At 49.4% G+C, this 20000-nt stretch overlaps 1 protein-coding gene across 5 annotated transcripts in view; it reads left to right on the top strand.

The window, feature by feature from the left end:
• The window catches only part of LOC139756786 (uncharacterized), a 626428-nt gene that overhangs the window by 492816 nt on the left and 113612 nt on the right, over positions 1 to 20000 (top strand). For all 5 annotated transcript variants that reach the window (XM_071676579.1, XM_071676576.1, XM_071676575.1 and 2 more), the window contains one exon: positions 11535 to 11993. In XM_071676579.1, the coding sequence (XP_071532680.1) occupies positions 11936 to 11993 (58 nt within the window). In that variant the 5' untranslated portion in view covers positions 11535 to 11935. The remainder of the gene's footprint in view (positions 1 to 11534; positions 11994 to 20000) is intronic.

Genomic DNA, 20000 nt, shown 5'->3' with positions numbered 1-20000 from the left:
CCTCTTTAACAGGTGATTACCTTCTCCCACCCTCCCTCCACTCTCTCTCTCTCTCTCTCTCTCTCTCTCTCTCTCTCTCTCTCTCTCTCTCTCTCTCTCTCTCTCTCACCACCGGCCCCTTTCTGATGGTAGACTCTCGCCGTAGAAACTCTTGTTCCCTCGTCTTGTTCTTTTTTTGGGGGGCCTCCCCCTGCGGCGAGTCCTACGCGCTAGCTCTGAGGCCACGTCCCGTCGTAGGTAGGTAGATAGGTAGGTGAGTAGATAGGTAGCTAGGTATGAAGGTAGGTAGGTAGATTAAGTGGGTAGATGACTCCTCAGTCCCACGTCTATGGCCATCATGGTGACCATATACATACATATACATATCAACATACATATATACATATACATACAGACATATGCTTACATTCATCCATTCTCGGCGCCACCCCGCCCCACAGGAAACAGCTTAGTAACAGAACTACAATACTTTTGTTCCTACATTGTTACATACGTGTTGTGTATATGTGAGAATGTACACGTAAGTGACTTTGGAATTCTCTTTTATTTTTTCTAAAGTGTCGAATCTTTTTATTACTGGAAATACTCCCATATCCCTCTTCAGCTATCGAGTAACTAGCAATTGTTTAAAAGTAAAAAGTATAATATGTTTTTTTTTTCATATCGTAACTCAATCTAGCTGGTCTGTGAAAGAAGAATGAAAACACGTTCACTTCTTTCACATATATATTTTTTTTTTTGTGTGTGTCTGTACATGTTAGACGTTTTTGTTTGTGTGTGTGTGTGTACATGTTAGACATACACGTGTTTGAGGAAATTTTCGTACACTTCGTTTCGTGTGCCTCTATTCTCAGTAACTTCGGCATATGTGAAGTGATTTACCTATTTGATTATCTCCTGCCTTGTTTACCGGTATGAATGTAATGGAAGGCGTGGGTCAGTGTTCGTGTATATACAAGCTAAGAAAAAAAAGAGAAGTGACTCAAAAAAAAAAAAGAGAAGTGACTCTTGCCTTGTGATATCAACACTAATCAAACTATATCTAGTCCAAATCAGAATGATTTGGTAGACTCAGTCAGTCCTAATCTCGCTGCATCTATCGCTTTTTTCTCTTTGAACGCGGTCTCTACCTATCCTCAGTGACCCCATTGACTGCACTACTATCCTTCAGACCAGCTTATTATCATCCCCCCAAAGAATCCCTTCTGTATAGCCATTTCCCATACTGAGATGCGTCCCATCCAGGCGTCTTTGATAATTCAGTACTATCACATCCATCTCACATTGCTCTTATTTTCATTTCCTCTCTCGCTCTCGCCTTCATTTTAGCGGCTTCTGCCCAAGCGATCTCCATTTCTCGTTGCTTTCGTCTTGAGATCTGCTCGGATGACCCACGTAAACTTGGGCTTTTCGCGGTCGTAATTCGTGCATGTGAGAGCCGTATGGTCTTCGAACGAACTTTAAAACACCAGAGGGAGGGAGCTGTATGGTCTTCGAACGAACTTTTAAAACACCAGAGGGAGGGAGCCGTATGGTCTTCCAGCGAACTTTAAAACACCAGAAGGAGGGAGCTGTATGGTCTTCGAACGAACTTTTAAAACACCAGAGGGAGGGAGCCGTATGGTCTTCCAACGAACTTTAAAACACCAGAGGGAGGGAGCTGTATGGTTTTCGAACCAACTTTAAAACACCAGAGGGAGGGAGCCGTATGGTCTTCGAACGAACTTTAAAACACCAGAGGGAGGGAGCTGTATGGTCTTCGAACGAACTTAAAACACCAGAGGGAGGGAGCTGTATGGTCTTCGAACGAACTTAAAACACCAGAGGAGGGAGCTGTATGGTCTTCGAACGAACTTAAAACACCAGAGGGAGGGAGCCGTATGGTCTTCGAACCAACTTTAAAACACCAGAGGGAGGGAGCTGTATGGTCTTCGAACGAACTTTAAAACACCAGAGGGAGGAGCCGTATGGTCTTCGAACGAACTTAAAACACCAGAGGGAGGGAGCTGTATGGTTTTCGAACCAACTTTAAAACACCAGAGGGAGGGAGCTGTATGGTCTTCGAACGAACTTAAAACACCAGAGGGAGGAGCCGTATGGTCTTCGAACGAACTTAAAACACCAGAGGGAGGGAGCTGTATGGTCTTCGAACGAACTTAAAACACCAGAGGGAGGGAGCTGTATGGTCTTCGAACGAACTTAAAACACCAGAGGAGGGAGCTGTATGGTTTTCGAACCAACTTTAAAACACCAGAGGAGGGAGCTGTATGGTCTTCGAACGAACTTAAAACACCAGAGGGAGGAGCCGTATGGTCTTCGAACGAACTTTAAAACACCAGAGGGAGGAGCCGTATGGTCTTCGAACGAACTTTAAAACACCAGAGGGAGGGAGCTGTATGGTCTTCGAACGAACTTAAAACACCAGAGGGAGGGAGCTGTATGGTCTTCGAACGAACTTTAAAACACCAGAGGGAGGGAGCTGTATGGTTTTCGAACCAACTTTAAAACACCAGAGGGAGGGAGCTGTATGGTCTTCGAACGAACTTAAAACACCAGAGGAGGGAGCTGTATGGTCTTCGAACGAACTTAAAACACCAGAGGGAGGGAGCCGTATGGTCTTCGAACGAACTTAAAACACCAGAGGAGGGAGCTGTATGGTCTTCGAACGAACTTAAAACACCAGAGGAGGGAGCTGTATGGTCTTCGAACGAACTTAAAACACCAGAGGGAGGAGCCGTATGGTCTTCGAACGAACTTAAAACACCAGAGGGAGGGAGCTGTATGGTCTTCGAACGAACTTAAAACACCAGAGGAGGGAGCTGTATGGTCTTCGAACGAACTTTAAAACACCAGAGGGAGGGAGCTGTATGGTCTTCGAACGAACTTAAAACACCAGAGGAGGGAGCTGTATGGTCTTCGAACGAACTTAAAACACCAGAGGGAGGGAGCTGTATGGTCTTCGAACGAACTTTAAAACACCAGAGGGAGGGAGCTGTATGGTCTTCGAACGAACTTAAAACACCAGAGGGAGGAGCCGTATGGTCTTCGAACCAACTTTAAAACACCAGAGGAGGGAGCTGTATGGTTTTCGAACCAACTTTAAAACACCAGAGGGAGGGAGCTGTATGGTCTTCGAACGAACTTTAAAACACCAGAGGGAGGGAGCTGTATGGTCTTCGAACGAACTTTAAAACACCAGAGGAGGGAGCTGTATGGTCTTCGAACGAACTTTAAAACACCAGAGGGAGGGAGCTGTATGGTCTTCGAACGAACTTAAAACACCAGAGGGAGGGAGCTGTATGGTTTTCGAACCAACTTTAAAACACCAGAGGGAGGGAGCTGTATGGTCTTCGAACGAACTTTAAAACACCAGAGGGAGGGAGCTGTATGGTCTTCGAACGAACTTTAAAACACCAGAGGGAGGGAGCTGTATGGTCTTCGAACGAACTTAAAACACCAGAGGGAGGGAGCTGTATGGTTTTCGAACCAACTTTAAAACACCAGAGGGAGGGAGCCGTATGGTCTTCGAACGAACTTAAAACACCAGAGGGAGGGAGCTGTATGGTCTTCGAACGAACTTTAAAACACCAGAGGGAGGGAGCTGTATGGTTTTCGAACCAACTTTAAAACACCAGAGGAGGGAGCTGTATGGTCTTCGAACCAACTTTAAAACACCAGAGGGAGGGAGCTGTATGGTCTTCGAACCAACTTTAAAACACCAGAGGGAGGGAGCTGTATGGTCTTCGAACGAACTTAAAACACCAGAGGGAGGAGCCGTATGGTCTTCGAACCAACTTTAAAACACCAGAGGAGGGAGCTGTATGGTCTTCGAACGAACTTAAAACACCAGAGGGAGGGAGCTGTATGGTCTTCGAACGAACTTAAAACACCAGAGGGAGGGAGCTGTATGGTCTTCGAACGAACTTAAAACACCAGAGGGAGGAGCCGTATGGTCTTCGAACGAACTTTAAAACACCGAGGGAGGGGAGAGGAAGAGCCAGGGTTGAACGAGGGAGGGAGCGAGGGAGGGTAGAGGGGAGAGGAAGAGCCAGGGTTGAACGAGGGAGGGAGCGAGGGAGGGTGGAGGGGAGAGGAAGAGCCAGGGTTGAACGAGGGAGGGAGCGAGGGAGGGTGGAGGGTAGAGGAAGAGCCAGGGTTGAACGAGGGAGGGAGCGAGGGAGGAGCCACTATCAAAGCACTCGTCCCAAACACCTCAAACCGCTCGCTACGCAGTCTTGATAATGACGGGTCGGGATTGTGTTCAACGGTGCCGTTGAAAGCATCGCCGCCGCCCCACACACACACACACCCGCGTTCAACGGCGTTGCTCACACCCACTACGTGGGTTATGAATTCACGCCCCTGCCTGCCTGCCTGCCCGCCACTAGAGGGGCCAACGTCTCTCGCCGCCCCTTGAACGCACGGTGTAATGACCCAACACCTGAGAGATGTATTCCATGTTGATGTTATTGTCTGACAGAGACCGATATTTTTTTTCCTTCGTCGGTGTTCTCTCTTTTTTTTCAGTAAGGGTCGACAATGGAGGGTATTGTGCTGGGGAAAACAAAGGAGAGGTGTGTGTGTGTGTGTGTGTGTGTGTGTGTGTCTGGCCAGCTGTTGCTGTGTCTGGCCGGCAGACCAGCTGGTGCTGCGTCTGGCCGGCAGACCAGCTGGTGCTGCCTACCACCCTCTCAGCTGGGCACTGTGCCCAGCTTCAGCCGTGCTCTGACGTCCACTGGTTGATCGAGTTGCCGTTGGGGAGGGAGGTTCATCTGTAGTGTAACCACCTGGGTATATAGGGGTCCTCGAAGCAGAGGCAGCAATGGAAGAAGAGGCATCAGCAGCGGCAGAAGAAGAGGCATCAGCAGCAGAAGAGGCAGCAGCAGCAGCAGAAGAGGCAGCAGCAGCAGCAGCAGGAGAAGCAAAAGAAGAAGAAGAGGCAGCAGAAGCAAAAGAAGAAGAAGAGGCATCAGCAGCAGCAGAAGAGGCATCAACAGCAGAAGAAGAGGCATCAACAGCAGCAGAAGAAGAGGGAGCAACAGTAGAAGAGGCATCAGCAACAGCAGAAGAAGAGGCATCAACAGCTGCAGAAGAAGAGGGAGCAACAGTAGAAGAGGCATCAGCAACAGCAGAAGAGGCATCAGCAGCAAAAGAAGAGGCATCAACAGCAGAAGAAGAGGCATCAGCAGCAGTTGAGGCAGCAGTAGAGGCAGCAGCTGTGTGATGAGGGCCAGGAGGTGTTAAGTCTGAGACGCCATGATGATGGAGGAGGGCAGAAGCAATATGGGTTTTTATGGAAATCTTTTTATATTTCTTCCATTTCTCGTCATGACCTGGTACAGACTGGACCTCCCCCTTCCCTCCATCACGGTTAATCAGGTACAGGCTGGACCTGTACAGGTCAACCGGGCAGGTTGTGACCTGTAAAGTATTTCTTTTTTTCGTGTATTTTCTACATACGTGTGTCTGTCACTTTGTGTATGTGTGTGTCTGTCTCTCTCTTGAGTCTCTGTCTGTCTTGTAATCACTTGGTTTGTCTGTCTTCCTTGTCTGTCTGTGCTTCTGTGTGTGTGTGTGTGTATGTCTGTGTGTGTGTGTGTGTGTGTGTGTATGTGTGTGTGTGTGTGTGTGTATGTGTGTTGTGTGTGGGTCTGTGTCTGTGTGTCTCTGTGCTTGTGTGCGTGTTGTGTGCGTCTGTGTGTGTGTGTGTGCGTGTTGTGTGTGTGTCTGTATCTAGTGTCTATGAGCCACCTGTGTCTACACCTATATCTGTTAGTCTTCGTCATTAACCAGGTCACCTCACATCTGCCTGGCAGGTTATGATCGGAGCTTCGACTTCGGGCCCCCCCAATCTGAATACACTTGACTTTGCATGCAGAGGATTCTGACCTTATCCTCTGTGGCCTTGGAGGATTTGACCCGACCTGACCTCTAACTCGACCCAATGAGTTTGGGAGAGAGTAGGAAGGTGGTGTGGGGGAGGGAGGCGAACACCGACCACGAGCCATACAGTTGGCTCGTGGGGAGACGAACGAGGGAGGGGAGAGGGGAGAGGAAGAGCCAGGGTTGAACGAGGGAGGGTGGAGGGTAGAGGAAGAGCCAGGGTTGAACGAGGGAGGGAGCGAGGGAGGGTGGAGGGTAGAGGAAGAGCCAGGGTTGAACGAGGGAGGGAGCGAGGGAGGGTGGAGGGTAGAGGAAGAGCCAGGGTTGAACGAGGGAGGGAGCGAGGGAGGGTGGAGGGTAGAGGAAGAGCCAGGGTTGAACGAGGGAGGGGAGAGGGGAGAGAAAGAGCCAGGGTTGAACGAGGGAGGGAGCGAGGGAGGGTGGAGGGTAGAGGAAGAGCCAGGGTTGAACGAGGGAGGGTGGAGGGTAGAGGAAGAGCCAGGGTTGAACGAGGGAGGGAGCGAGGGAGGGTGGAGGGTAGAGGAAGAGCCAGGGTTGAACGAGGGAGGGGAGAGGGGAGAGAAAGAGCCAGGGTTGAACGAGGGAGGGAGCGAGGGAGGGTGGAGGGTAGAGGAAGAGCCAGGGTTGAACGAGGGAGGGAGCGAGGGAGGGTAGAGGGGAGAGGAAGAGCCAGGGTTGAACGAGGGAGGGAGGGAGGGTGGAGGGGAGAGGAGGAGCCAGGGTTGAACGAGGGAAGGAGGGAGGGTGGAGGGGAGAGAAAGAGCCAGGGTTGAACGAGGGAGGGAGCGAGGGAGGGTGGAGGGTAGAGGAAGAGCCAGGGTTGAACGAGGGAGGGAGCGAGGGAGGGTGGAGGGTAGAGGAAGAGCCAGGGTTGAACGAGGGAGGGGAGAGGGGAGAGAAAGAGCCAGGGTTGAACGAGGGAGGGAGCGAGGGAGGGTGGAGGGTAGAGGAAGAGCCAGGGTTGAACGAGGGAGGGAGCGAGGGAGGGTAGAGGGGAGAGGAAGAGCCAGGGTTGAACGAGGGAGGGAGGGAGGGTGGAGGGGAGAGGAGGAGCCAGGGTTGAACGAGGGAAGGAGGGAGGGTGGAGGGGAGAGAAAGAGCCAGGGTTGAACGAGGGAGGGAGCGAGGGAGGGTGGAGGGTAGAGGAAGAGCCAGGGTTGAACGAGGGAGGGAGGGTGAAGGGGAGAGGAAGAGCCAGGGTTGAACGAGGGAGGGAGGGTGGAGGGGAGAGGAAGAGCCAGGGTTGAACGAGGGAGGGAGCGAGGGAGAGTGGAGGGGAGAGGAAGAGCCAGGGTTGAACGAGGGAGGGAGGGAGGGAGGGTGGAGGAAGAGCCAGGGTTGAGGGAGGGAGGGTGGAGGGGAGAGGAAGAGCCAGGGTTGAACGAGGGAGGGAGGGTGTGTGGGAGAGGAGAGGCAGAGCCAGGGCTGGTATTGCACCCACCCCCAGATGGTTCACATTCATTGCTCTCCGGAGCGAGGAGGGGGAGAGGGGGTGGGAAATTGGGATTTGGGAAGGTTTAAACCCAACTGGTTTTACTTTCAGGCGCCAAGAGATAAGTGGGACAGAGAGAGCGCGGGGGGGAGAAAAATATTTGTGTACTTTTCTTTTTCTCTCTCTCTTTTCTGTCGTGATCGGCATGGCACAGAGAAAATGTAGGGCCCCTAATCGTGGCCCAGTGATGGACATAGCACAGACACAACGTGTCCACAATCATGGCCATCTTGAATTCAGGACAAAAGACGGCATTGTGATAAATGAAATCATCCACCAAGGGCTCTTCAGGTGTTGGCACACCCGACTCCCAAGTTCGACTGGAAGCTTATGAGAAGACAGGGAGACGAAGGCGGGCGCTGTGTCGACAGTTGTGTTGTGCGAGGAAAAAAACGTGTGAGGGTGTCACCACTACGGCTCATCCTCGTGTGGTTAGTCTCCACGCACGCACACACAATCTATGGGAAGCAGCAGCAGCTGCTGCACGCGCGCTAAGGATATAAGCCCATAGGGAGCACAGGGACGCTCGCACGCACGCACGCGAGAGGTGGTGACAGCTCCTCACCGTGAAGGAGGAGGAGGAGGAGGAGATGGTTGACGAGAGGTGATCACAAGAGGATCAGATGAGACGAGAGGCATTCCGATTCTACACCTCTCGCCTGTAGAGACGAGGAGAAGGAGCCACATCTAGAGATGTGTGAGCTGGCCCCTCCTTACTTATACTAGGAGAGAAATAGAGCCCCACACCCCACCATCCTATATGAAACAGCTGTTCACAAGGGGTTGGAATACATATATATATATATATATATGGGGTTGGGTTGAGGGCTGAGTGGTGGGTATGGTTTATGACCAGCCTGGTTAGGTTATCCCAGGGTTGAGTTGTGGGGCTCCTGGACATTGGACGAAGAAAGGGAGGGTGGGGGAGGAACAAGAGGAGCATTAAAAGAGAGAGAGAGAGAGAGAGAGAGAGAGAGAGAGAGAGAGAGAGAGAGAGAGAGAGATGGGGTCCAAGTTTGCATTGTAGCGTTATTATTGAATTCGGAGACCGTGCAAGCTTTTCCCCCTCCTCCTCCTCCCATTCAAGAGACGCTGCCCGGGGTCTGAATTGAGAGAGAGAGAGAGAGAGAGAGAGAGAGAGAGAGAGAGAGAGAGAGAGAGAGAGAGAGAGAGATTATGTAGGGTGGAGGCAGGAAAGGGAAAGTGGGTTATAGAAAGGGATTATTAAGACGAGTTATCTTCGTTTTCTCGTTCTGTGGCATTAGAATTCTTAAGCAATTACCTGCAATGCTATATTTATCTATCTATGATTTTTTGTTTATCTATTTATTTATTTATTTATTATACTTAATCGCTATTTTCCGCGTCAGCGAGGTAACGCCAAGAAACAGTTGAAGAATGGCCCAACCACACACACACACACACACACACACACATATATATATATATATATATATATATATATATATATATATATATATATATATATATATAATATATATATTTCTAAAACTCTCTTAATTCTGGAACCATCTTTGGTCTTCTCCTCTGGACCTTCTCTGTTATCTCTTTGAGAAATATGTTTACCCACCTTCTTCCACACTGTACACCACTCCCACAGTGTGCAACAGTCTCACACTGAGCAACCCTCCCACAGTGTACACGGCCACTCCCACAGTGTGAACGGTTCTCCCACACTTTGCAACCCTCCCACAGTGTGCACGGCTTCCCCCACACACCACTAGGATAGCCGGCAAGATAACCCTCTGGCCGGGCAAATAGCACCTGCTCCAGCGGCCTTTTGATTTCTCCGTTGTGGCCTGGGAGATGTACAGGGATGTGCCGCTGCAGTAACTCCAGTGTGTGTATACAATTGCTTCATACAATACGCTTTCTCCTCCCCCTTCCCTCCTTGGTTGTATTCTATTTGCGTTGTATTTCTTGTTATGACTCTTAGGGTTGTTCAGTTAGGGTTGCTATTTGTGGTGGTGGTGTTTTTATTATTGCTGTGCCACTAGGCAGGAGTTGTGAGGGGGGGGTGTGTTTTGAGGTTATTATTAGTGTTGTTATTACTATTATTGTGCCTCTCAGCAGGTGTTGTGGGGTGGGGAAGAGGTTGGGTTGGTTGGACCAGTGGCCTGGTTATGTAGCAAGGTTGTCAGTTAGTTGTGGGATGTGGTTGTAACATCTTTTGGGTGTGTGGTTGTACCTGAGGGGTTGGATATGTAGCAAGGTTGTCAGTTGGTTGTGGGAGGTGGTTGTAACAGCTTTTGGGTGTGTGGTTGTACCTGAGTGGTTGGATATGTAACAGGGTTGTCAGTTGGTTGTGGGAGGTGGTTGTAACAGCTTTTGGGTGTGTGGTTGTACCTGAGTGGTTGGATATGTAACAGGGTTGTCAGTAGGTTGTGGGAGGTGGTTGTAATTGTAATGGTATGTATGTTAATTGTAATGGTATGTATTATCATCTGTTATATATATATATATATATATATATATATATATATATATATATATATATATATATATATTAGTCTTAGAAGGCGACTAAAAGGGGAGGGAGTGGGGGGCTGGAAATCCTCCCCTCTCATATTTTTTTTATTTTCCAAAAGAACGAACAGAGAAGTGGGCCAGGTGAGGATATTCCCTCAAAGGCCCAGTCCTCTGTTCTTAACGCTACCTCTCTAATGCGCAAAATGGCGAATAGTATGAAAGATAGAAATATATATATATATATATATATATATATATATATATATATATATATATATATATATATATATATATATATATATACACTAACAGGATCATCATTAATGTTCTGCCCTCATTAAGGGCCACCGTTGTGTGTATGCCATGTTAACCCTCCACTCAGTAATTGATGGTTATTATTGGCACTGGACGTTCCCACGCAGGATTTTGTTGGCGGGGTGAGGGATGGAGAGCTCCCGTTGTGCTCATCTGTAGCTACCAGGCTGGTGTAGGAGGGAGGGAGGAGGGCAACATTGGTGACTACACACACACACACACACATATGTACGTATATATATATATATATATATATATATATATATATATATATATATATATATATATTTTTTTTTTTTTTTTTTTTTTCTTTTTTTTTTTTTTTTTTGCTTTGTCGCTGTCTCCCGCGTTTGCGAGGTAGCGCAAGGAAACAGACGAAAGAAATGGCCCAACCCACCCCCATACACATGTATATACATACGTCCACACACGCAAATATACATACCTACACAGCTTTCCATGGTTTACCCCAGACGCTTCACATGCCTTGATTCAATATATATATATATATATATATATATATATATATATATATATGTATATATATATATATATATATATATATATATATATCCCTGGGGATAGGGGAGAAAGAATACTTCCCACGTATTCCCTGCGTGTCGTAGAAGGCGACTAAAAGGGGAGGGAGCGGGTGGCTGGAAATCCTCCCCTCTCATTTTTAATTTTCCGAAAGAAGGAATAGAGAAGGGGGCCAAGTGAGGATTTCCTTCAAAGGCTCAGTCCTCTGTTCTTAACGCTACCTCACTAACGTGGGAATGGCGAATAGTATGGAAAAAAAAAAAAAAAAAATATATATATATATATATATATATATATATATATATATATATATATATATATATATATATATCTATATTTCTCTTTTTTATACCATTCGCCATTTCCCGCATCAACGAGGTAGCGTTAAGAGCAGAGGACTGAGCTTTTGAGGGAATATCCTCACTTGGCCCCCTTCTCTGTTCCTTCCAGTCTCAGTAGCAGCGGGTCCGACACCACTATCTCTGCCACTGGAAGGAGAGAGAGAGAGAGAGAGAGAGAGAGAGAGAGAGAGAGAGAGAGAGAGGAGAAATAGCATCAGACCAATACAAAAGTAAACGATAAGGAGACGAATGATGATAAATGACAAGAGAGAAAAAAAGATTGGTCCAAAAAAATAGAGTCGAGAGCGAGGAAGGATAATCGTGTGTGTGTGTGTGCGTGTGTGTGTGTGTGTGTGTGTGTGTGTGTGTGCGTGTGTGTGTGTGTGTGCGCGTGTGTGTCATTTATCACCCACATGAACTACGAAGTTTCAATAGACTTATTCCTCTTCCAGGTCCTGTCGAACTCCAGCACCGTCTGCAGCACACACACACACCCACACAAGGGAGACGCGCTGCCCCCGAGGTCATCTCTGCTACGGAGGCACCTCCTGAAGGGGAGGTCACAGGCCACAACGGGGTGAGGAGGTCACCTCCCTAGGTGGTGGTGGAAGGGGGGGATCACACCACCAGAGCCAGACCCCCTGGCCTCACAAGACGTCATCTCTTAGGTTCCATTCTGAAGGGAGACACCTTCCCCCGAGGTCATCATCGCTTCGCCTTCCCCCAGGGTTACCCTTAAGGGGATAAGATCCCTCGAAGGGGGGAGAGAGAGAACCACCTTCCCAGGGCTGGACTTGCCTTGGGGAGGGGGGAGGCGCGAAACAGTGGACCGTCGTCCCGCCTCGCTCCAGTGATGGCCAACGCCTGCCGCTTCCTCTTACTTCTGCTCGGCTTCGTCGTCACTTCTTCAGGTGAGTCAGGTCAGGTCAGGTCTCTTTGTGGGGGAGGTGGGGTCATGTTGAGGTCAGGCACCCTCCACCTTGCGTCCCCCTTCCTGACCCCACCAGCGATGGGTCGGGAGGCGGTTTCCCCAGTCCGGGTCAACACCCCCTCTTCCCTCTAGCTTACCATCTTCTGTTTTCTTCGCCACTTGATTTCTCTTCTCGGGTATCAGGACGTCTTCTCATTTTCTATTGTCTCCTTCCTCATGGAAGAGCATGGGAAGGATCCATGAGCAGGAAACCTGATGATTTCATGGACCAGTTGCCTGCTGGAGGGCAGCCAGTGTATATATATATATATATATATATATATATATATATATATATATATATATATAGGATAGGGGAGAAAGAATACTTCCCACGTATTCCCTGCGTGTCGTAGAAGGCGACTAAAAGGGAAGGGAGCGGGGGGGCTGGAAATCTTCCCATCTCATTTTTTTTTTTTTCCCCAAAGGAAGGAACAGAGAAGGGGGCCAGGTGAGGATATTCCCTCAGAGGCCCAGTCCTCTGTTCTTAACGCTACCTCGCTAACGCGGGAAATGGCGAATAGTTTGAAAGAAAGAAAAGAAATATATATATATATATATATATATATATATATATATATATATATATATATATATATATATATATATATATATATATATCCAGAGTTCCATATCTATCCTGTGACAGAGACAGGACGGTAGACCAAGGGGGCTGCGACCTCCCCCACCCATCGCTCCCTCCAGCCCCTAAGCCGTTGGGAATATAACTTACGAGGAAGCACCACGTCACAGGTCATGGGGTATACTGTCGTAGAAATTCTGTGGGAAGATGTGATCGGCGAATCATGGCCTAACCAGGTGCTAGAGTTTTTGGAGGAGGGAGGGTTACGTCCGAAACGAAAATTGGACATTCTCTGTTTGAAATATGATTTCCGTATACTTGTTTTCCTTTTTGGAGAGTCTTGTGTATTAAGGCATTGATAATTGAAGCAGTTGTCTAACTGTGATTTCAACGTGTTGATTGTCTTCATGTTTATACATATATATATATATATATATATATATATATATATATATATATATATATATATATATATATATTGGAAAGGACCACAATTTTGCGCGTGATCAAGATATTCCTATGAGTCCACGGGGAAAATGAAACACGATAAGTTCCCAAGTGCACTTTCGTGTATTAATCACATCATCAGGGGCGACACAAGAGAGAAATATAACAATCAGTTGAGATAACATCGAAGAGACGTCCTAGCTTCGTCTCTTCGATGTATTATCAACTGATTGTTATATTTCTCTCTTGTGTCGCCCCTGATGATGTGATTAATACACGAAAGTGCACTTGGGAACTTATCGTGTTTCATTTTCCCCGTGGACTCATAGGAATATCTTGATCACGCGCAAAATTGTGATCCTTTCCAATATATATATATATATATATATATATATATATATATATATATATATATATATATATATTAGTATTCCACCTCTTTCTTTTCAACTGCAGAACTTTGTGTTTACTCTTTTGAGTTGGGTCTCTGCATCTCGTGTCTGATGTCCGGAGATTGTCGACGTGCTGTCGAAATTGTTCGCTCGACGACTCGACTCTTTCGAAGCCTGTTTCGAGACAGTGAAGCCGTGAATGCCACCGTTCGTCTCCTCCCGTCCTCATGACCAGAGAGAGGAGGGGCGCGCGCCGCTCTCCTGCTAGCGTCCCCACCAGACTCGTGCCTCATTATGCCAGGGGAAGGCCAGCGTGAATGACGGCTAACGAACGTGTCTGGTGGACGTGTTGGTTATGAACGTGTGTGTGTGTGTGTACGTGTAAGTCCACGGGAGACGTGCGCACGAGGCATATATATATATACATACATACACACACACACACACACACACACGCACGACGGGTTGGTCGAACACACACACACACACGCACGACGGGTTGGTCGAACACACACACACACACACACACACACACACACACACACACACACCCTGGGCGATGTAAACACTTGAATCAACCAGAGGGAAGGTGAATGGCATTTTGTGACTCGGGTTATCAGGAAATATGTGGAGGGTCGTTTACCAATCGAGATGACGAGGATTCAAATTGGCTGATCCTCCCGGTCAATACCTGTCGAGATTAGAGGCCTTTTTTTTTTTGCTTTTTTTGTCTTCAGACGATTAGGTTAGGTTAGGTTAGGTTAGGTTAGGTTAGGTTAGTGTCAACCCTCCTCCTCCTCCTCCTCCCACTCGTCCCTCTAGGGGCACTGTTCGACCCGTGGCTCTACCACCACCACACCAACCACAGGTCATGGGCCATCTACCACCACACCAACCACAGGTCATGGGCCATCTACCACCACACCAACCACAGGTCATGGGCCATCTACCACCACACCAACCACAGGTCATGGGCCATCTACCACCACACACCAACCACAGGTCATGGGCCATCTACCACACACCAACCACAGGTCATGGGCCATCTACCACACACCAACCACAGGTCATGGGCCATCTACCACACACCAACCACAGGTCATGGGCCATCTACCACCACACACCAACCACAGGTCATGGGCCATCTACCACACACCAACCACAGGTCATGGGCCATCTACCACCACACACCAACCACAGGTCATGGGCCATCTACCACCACACACCAACCACAGGTCATGGGCCATCTACCACACACCACCCACAGGTCATGGGCCATCTACCACACACCAACCACAGGTCATGGGCCATCTACCACCACACACCAACCACAGGTCATGGGCCATCTACCACCACACCAACCACAGGTCATGGGCCATCTACCACACACCAACCACAGGTCATGGGCCATCTACCACACACCAACCACAGGTCATGGGCCATCTACCACACACCAGCCATAGGTCACCCTTTACCCTTACCCCTTTGACGTGACCTGAAAAGGATCAGGTCAAAGGCCATTTCGTAATGTCTAAAATTCGTAGCCTTCTACTGGTCAAGTGCTCAGTGGTCGTATCGTCGAGTGCTCAAGGGTCGTGCCGTTTAGTGCTCAAGGGTCGTACAGTCGAGTGCTCGAGAGTCGTACAGTCGAGTGCTCAAGGGTCGTACCGTCGAGTGCTCAAGGGTCGTACCGTCGAGTGCTCAAGGGTTGTACCGTCGAGTGCTCAAGGGTCGTACCGTCGAGTGCTCAAGGGTCGTACACTCGAGTGCTCAAGAGTCGTGCAGTCGAGCGCTCAAGGGTCGTACCGTCGAGTGCTCAAGAGTCGTACCGTCGAGTGCTCAAGGGTCGTACCGTCGAATGCTCAAGGGTCGTACCGTCGAGTACCCTTTGAGGATCGCGTGGTCGTACTGAAGGACAGTATCCAGAGACTGGATGGCATTATCCAGGTGGCCACCGAGTTTCCCCATCTGACGGGAGAGAGAATCAGTTCAGATCGGCGTGGCTTTAAGAGACCAAGATCACACACACCTCCCCATTTCGCGCGCCGCCCGCTGACGTTTGCTGCTCTCTCTCTCTCTCTCTCTCTCTCTCTCTCTCTCTCTCTCTCTCTCTCTCTCTCTCTCTCTCTCTCTCTCTCTCTCCATCGGGGTCGTCTCATCTTTGGCCCCTGTTCGCTCCCGTGGGCATGTATCTTTGCATGTGGTCTAACCCCCCTTTACCTCAACCAACCCGAAACCCCCAAAACCTAGGTTTTTGGAGCCATGGAGCACACACACAGACATACACACAGACACACACACACGTTTGCCGTGGTGGCTGCTGCTTCCCACAGTTTCCGTGTGGAGGGCCGGTCAGTCGAGGAGTGACCGGTGTAGCACCTCCTCCTCCTACTCCTACTCCTCCTTCCCTCATCGAGCAGCTAAAGTGTGAAGTTCTCCTCCTCCTACTATCGTCTTCCCCTTTCGTCGTCATAAAACCCATTTTCCTCTTTAAAGATCAGGTATACTGACACCTACGGAGCCATTTCTTCCTTTTTTTTTCTTCCTTTTTTCCCGCCCAGTGTATTCCTCTTGGCTTCAGTAACATGCGAGTTGCACGAAGGGTGGGGGATGGAAGATAGCGAGGGAGGGAGGTTGGGGTTAGTAGAACCAGAGGACACCTTGTCTGTGGCGTCCGTAAGGCTGTGTCTGTGGCACAGACTGGAGCGTCCCCGTCTGTGTAACGGTTGGGAGGCCTGCAGAGGAGGAGGAGGAGGTAGGAGGAGGTCGATGCTCGGGGTGGGTAGAGGAGGAGGAGAAGGGATCTTGGCATCGCCTCGCCTCGCCTCGCCACCTCCACCATGCTGCCTCTCTCTCTCTCTCTCTCTCTCTCTCTCTCTCTCTCTCTCTCTCTCTCTCTCTCTCTCTCTCTCTCTCTAAATGTTACCACATGTTTTTAAGACTCGTACGTGTCCCCCTTACGTGGTTGTTGTAGGAGGGAGGGGGAGAGGTAAACTGGCCAGGTGGGATATGGCTAGAGATGCTACAAGCGTAGGAGCAGTGCCGGGATGGGGGCGGATAGTATGGTGAATAGAGATGTAGTGAATAGGGGATGGAGAGACGTGGTAAGCAAGAGGATAGAGAGACGTGGGAAGCAAGAGGATAGAGAGACGTGGGAAGTAGAGGATAGAGAGACGTGGTAAGTAGAGGATAGAGAGACGTGGTAAGCAAGAGGATAGAGAGACGTGGGAAGTAGAGGATAGAGAGACGTGGTAAGTAGAGGATAGAGAGAGGTGGGAAGCAAGAGGATATAGAGAGACGTGGGAAGCAAGAGGATAGAGACATAATGAGTAACAGATAGAGAGAGAGAGAGATATGGGGGTAAATGGATAGGAAATGTAGGGGATAGAAGGTAATGATTATAGGGGGGGGGAGGATGATGTAAAGGGAGAGTTTGTAGATGTGTGTGTGTGTGTGTGTGTGTGTGTGTGAGGAGGTGGGGTGAGGTGGAGATGGAGAAAGCAGAGGCGAGCTTCTGGGGGTAAGAGCAGGGAGTATTTGCATGAGGTAACCAGGAGGAGGGGGGGATTTGCATGCAGGCAGGATTTACATCTTGAAGAAAAGAGGGAGGAAGGCAGAGAGGGAGGGAGGGAAAATTTGTATTTCATTAGGGTCTTACTGATGCTGTGGACAGAGTGGGAGGTGGTCTGTGCCAGCCTGCCTATGGTCTTCCTAGTATGCGTGTGTGTGTGTGTGTGTGTGTGTGTGTGTGTGTGTGTTTATAGAATATAGTTAGTCTGGTGAATTGTATAGCACAAGTATTGTTTATATCAGCCTGGATATGGCTCTCCTGGTGTGTATATAGAATATAGTGAATATAGCAACTTATATACCACACGTATGGTCTATACTAGCCTGGCTATGGCTCTCCTGGTGTGGATATAGTCACTACTCCAACAGCTGTGGTTGGTCCAGGTCTCTCCAACATTACTCCAACAGCCGTGGTCGGTCCAGGTCTCTCCAACATTACTCCATCAGCTATGGTCGGTCCAGGTCTCTCCAACATTACTCCAACGGCTGTGGTCGGTCCAGGTCTCTCCAACATTACTCCAACGGCTGTGGTCGGTCCAGGTCTCTCCAACATTACTCCATCAGCTATGGTCGGCCCAGGTCTCTCCAACACCACTGTAACAGCTGGCCGGTATGACCCTTAAGCATGACGGTACGACCCTTGAGCAGTAAAGTACGACCCTTAAGCCTACATATATAGATAGATAGATAGGTAGATAGATAGATAGATAGACAATATGTCGATCACATTAGTCCTTGATAGTTTAACGAAGAGGGAGTCGTATTCCTGTAGAAGTTCAGATGACGTAGTTTACTTCGAAGAAACTTGACAACACGCAACGTGTTTCACGGAGGAACTCAACTCCGACCTCATGAGGTGTAAACAGTTCACGAAAGTTTACACTGTGTCAGGAGTTGGAACTTTGCGAGTTGTTGACACCTGACGAAGGGGGGTTTCTACCGTGAAACGTTTCCTGCGAGTCCACGGGGGGGGGACACGATGAGTTCCCAAGTGCACCTTCGTGTAATAATCACATCATCAGGGGAGACACAAGAGAGAAATATGACAGCCAGTTGATATACAAGGAAGAGACGTGGTTAGGCAGGTTTGTGAACGGGTTGTGAAGACGTGGGTAGGGAAAACGCGGAAATCGACCCGGAATTAATGCAGGTCCGTGATCATGTATCCTCCACATTAGCTCCGGGTTGTGAGGGAGGCGGCATTCAGCCTTGGCTTGTTGGATCACCCTGTTGTCATACGAGAGAGACAGAATATGGTAGTTATGATACTTACTGTAACTTAATGTCTGGGGTGTAGTTATGATACCTACTGCAGCTTACTGTCTGGGGTGTAGTTATGATACCTACTGCAGCTTACTGTCTGGGGTGTAGTTATGATACCTACTGTAACTTAATGTCTGGGGTGTAGTTATGATACCTACTGCAGCTTACTGTCTGGAGTGTAGTTATGATACCTACTGCAGCTTACTGTCTGCTACCGTCAGCAAGTAGTGTGGTAGGGCGTGGCGGTGGAGTGTCTGTGTATACCCAGCAGGTGGCGTGGTGACGCCCTCCATGGGCCAGGACCTGGGCGGTGGAGGACTGTCTTACCCCCAGCACACCTTGCCTCGCGTGGTGAGGCGCGCCCCCGTCAGACACAGCGACGGGAGAGACTGTAAAGCGAACGTCTGTATGACTTGTAGGAGCCAGTGAGACGAAGGGTCTTGAGTAAACGACTGCAGGAGGGAGGGAAGGAAGGGAGGGAGGAGAACATACCAGACCTGCAGGCCAGTTGCCATCGTGTGTTGAAGAGAGTCTGAGGCAAATGCACTTTGATGGAGTTGATGTATACGAGTGTATGAGGAGGGGCGAAGGTCGTCCCTCACCTGCTCCTCATTATCATCTATGTCCCCCCTTCCTCCTCCTCCTCCTCCTCCACCTCTTCCTCCTCCTACCTCATCAGAAGGGAAAGTTCTTAACACAGATGGAAGAAGGGAGGAACAGCTGCTGGCCTCTCGTCCGTCGCCTGGCGTAGGATGACGAGGACGTGGAGGACGAGGATTTGATGATGGGGAAAAGTTGACGACGCCCCTCCTCTGCCGCGGGTGGAGCAGCCAGAGTGCGTCATGATGACGAATCCCGGATCTCGAGAGAGAGAGAGAGAGACAGAGACAGAGAGAGAGAGAGAGAAACATGGGAGCTAATCGTGTGTCTAACGAGGTGGCCTCGACTGGCCGGCCAAGTCTCGAAAATGAGATACGCCAAGTGTAAGAACTCGGATCCATTTGTCTGAGGGAGGGAGGGAGGGAGAGAGAAATAGCCCCAGAGAGAGAGATAGCAGCGGAGGAGAGAGAGAGACAGAGAGAGAGAGGGAGAGAGAGACATCTCCACACGCTCCTGGGTCTGTGCCTTCCTCCCTCCCAGGATTTACTGTAAAGGAGAAAATAATGTTCTTTTTCCTCCCTCCTCCCCAGAAGAGGACGACACATGCAGCCCAGTAGGAGGTGGTGGCCACCAGTAAGAGGAGGAGGAGACGGTGGCCACCAGGAGGAGGAGGAGGCCATTAGTAGGAGGAGGAGGCTGCTACCTGGAGGAAGAGGCCACCAGTAGGAGGAGGAGGAGGCCACTAGTAGGAGGAGGAGGCTGGTACCTGGAGGAAGAGGCCACCTGTAGGAGGAGGAGGCGGCCGCCGGTAGGAGGAGGAGGAGGCCACTAGTAGGAGGAGGAGGTTTAGGCGGCCGCCAGGAGGAGGAGGGGGAGGAGGCCACTAGTAGGAGGAGGAGGTTTAGGCGGCCACCAGGAGGAGGAGGAGGCCAGGTCGAGTTATATATATGTCTTGCTTTCGTGATAAGAACTCAACTGGTGAGGTAAATACGATGTTACTGGGATATGTTTGGTTAGGTTAGTACCTCTGCGTCTCGCCAGGAGGTGCCAGTGATGGGCGTCAATATCTGTGGTGCCAGTGATGGGCGTCAGT

This window comes from Panulirus ornatus, chromosome 23, assembly GCF_036320965.1.
Source record: "Panulirus ornatus isolate Po-2019 chromosome 23, ASM3632096v1, whole genome shotgun sequence".
Taxonomy (NCBI): Eukaryota; Metazoa; Arthropoda; class Malacostraca; order Decapoda; family Palinuridae; genus Panulirus; species Panulirus ornatus.
The sequence above is the reverse complement of the archived record's forward strand: the minus strand, read 5'-3'. Positions and strand labels throughout refer to the sequence as shown.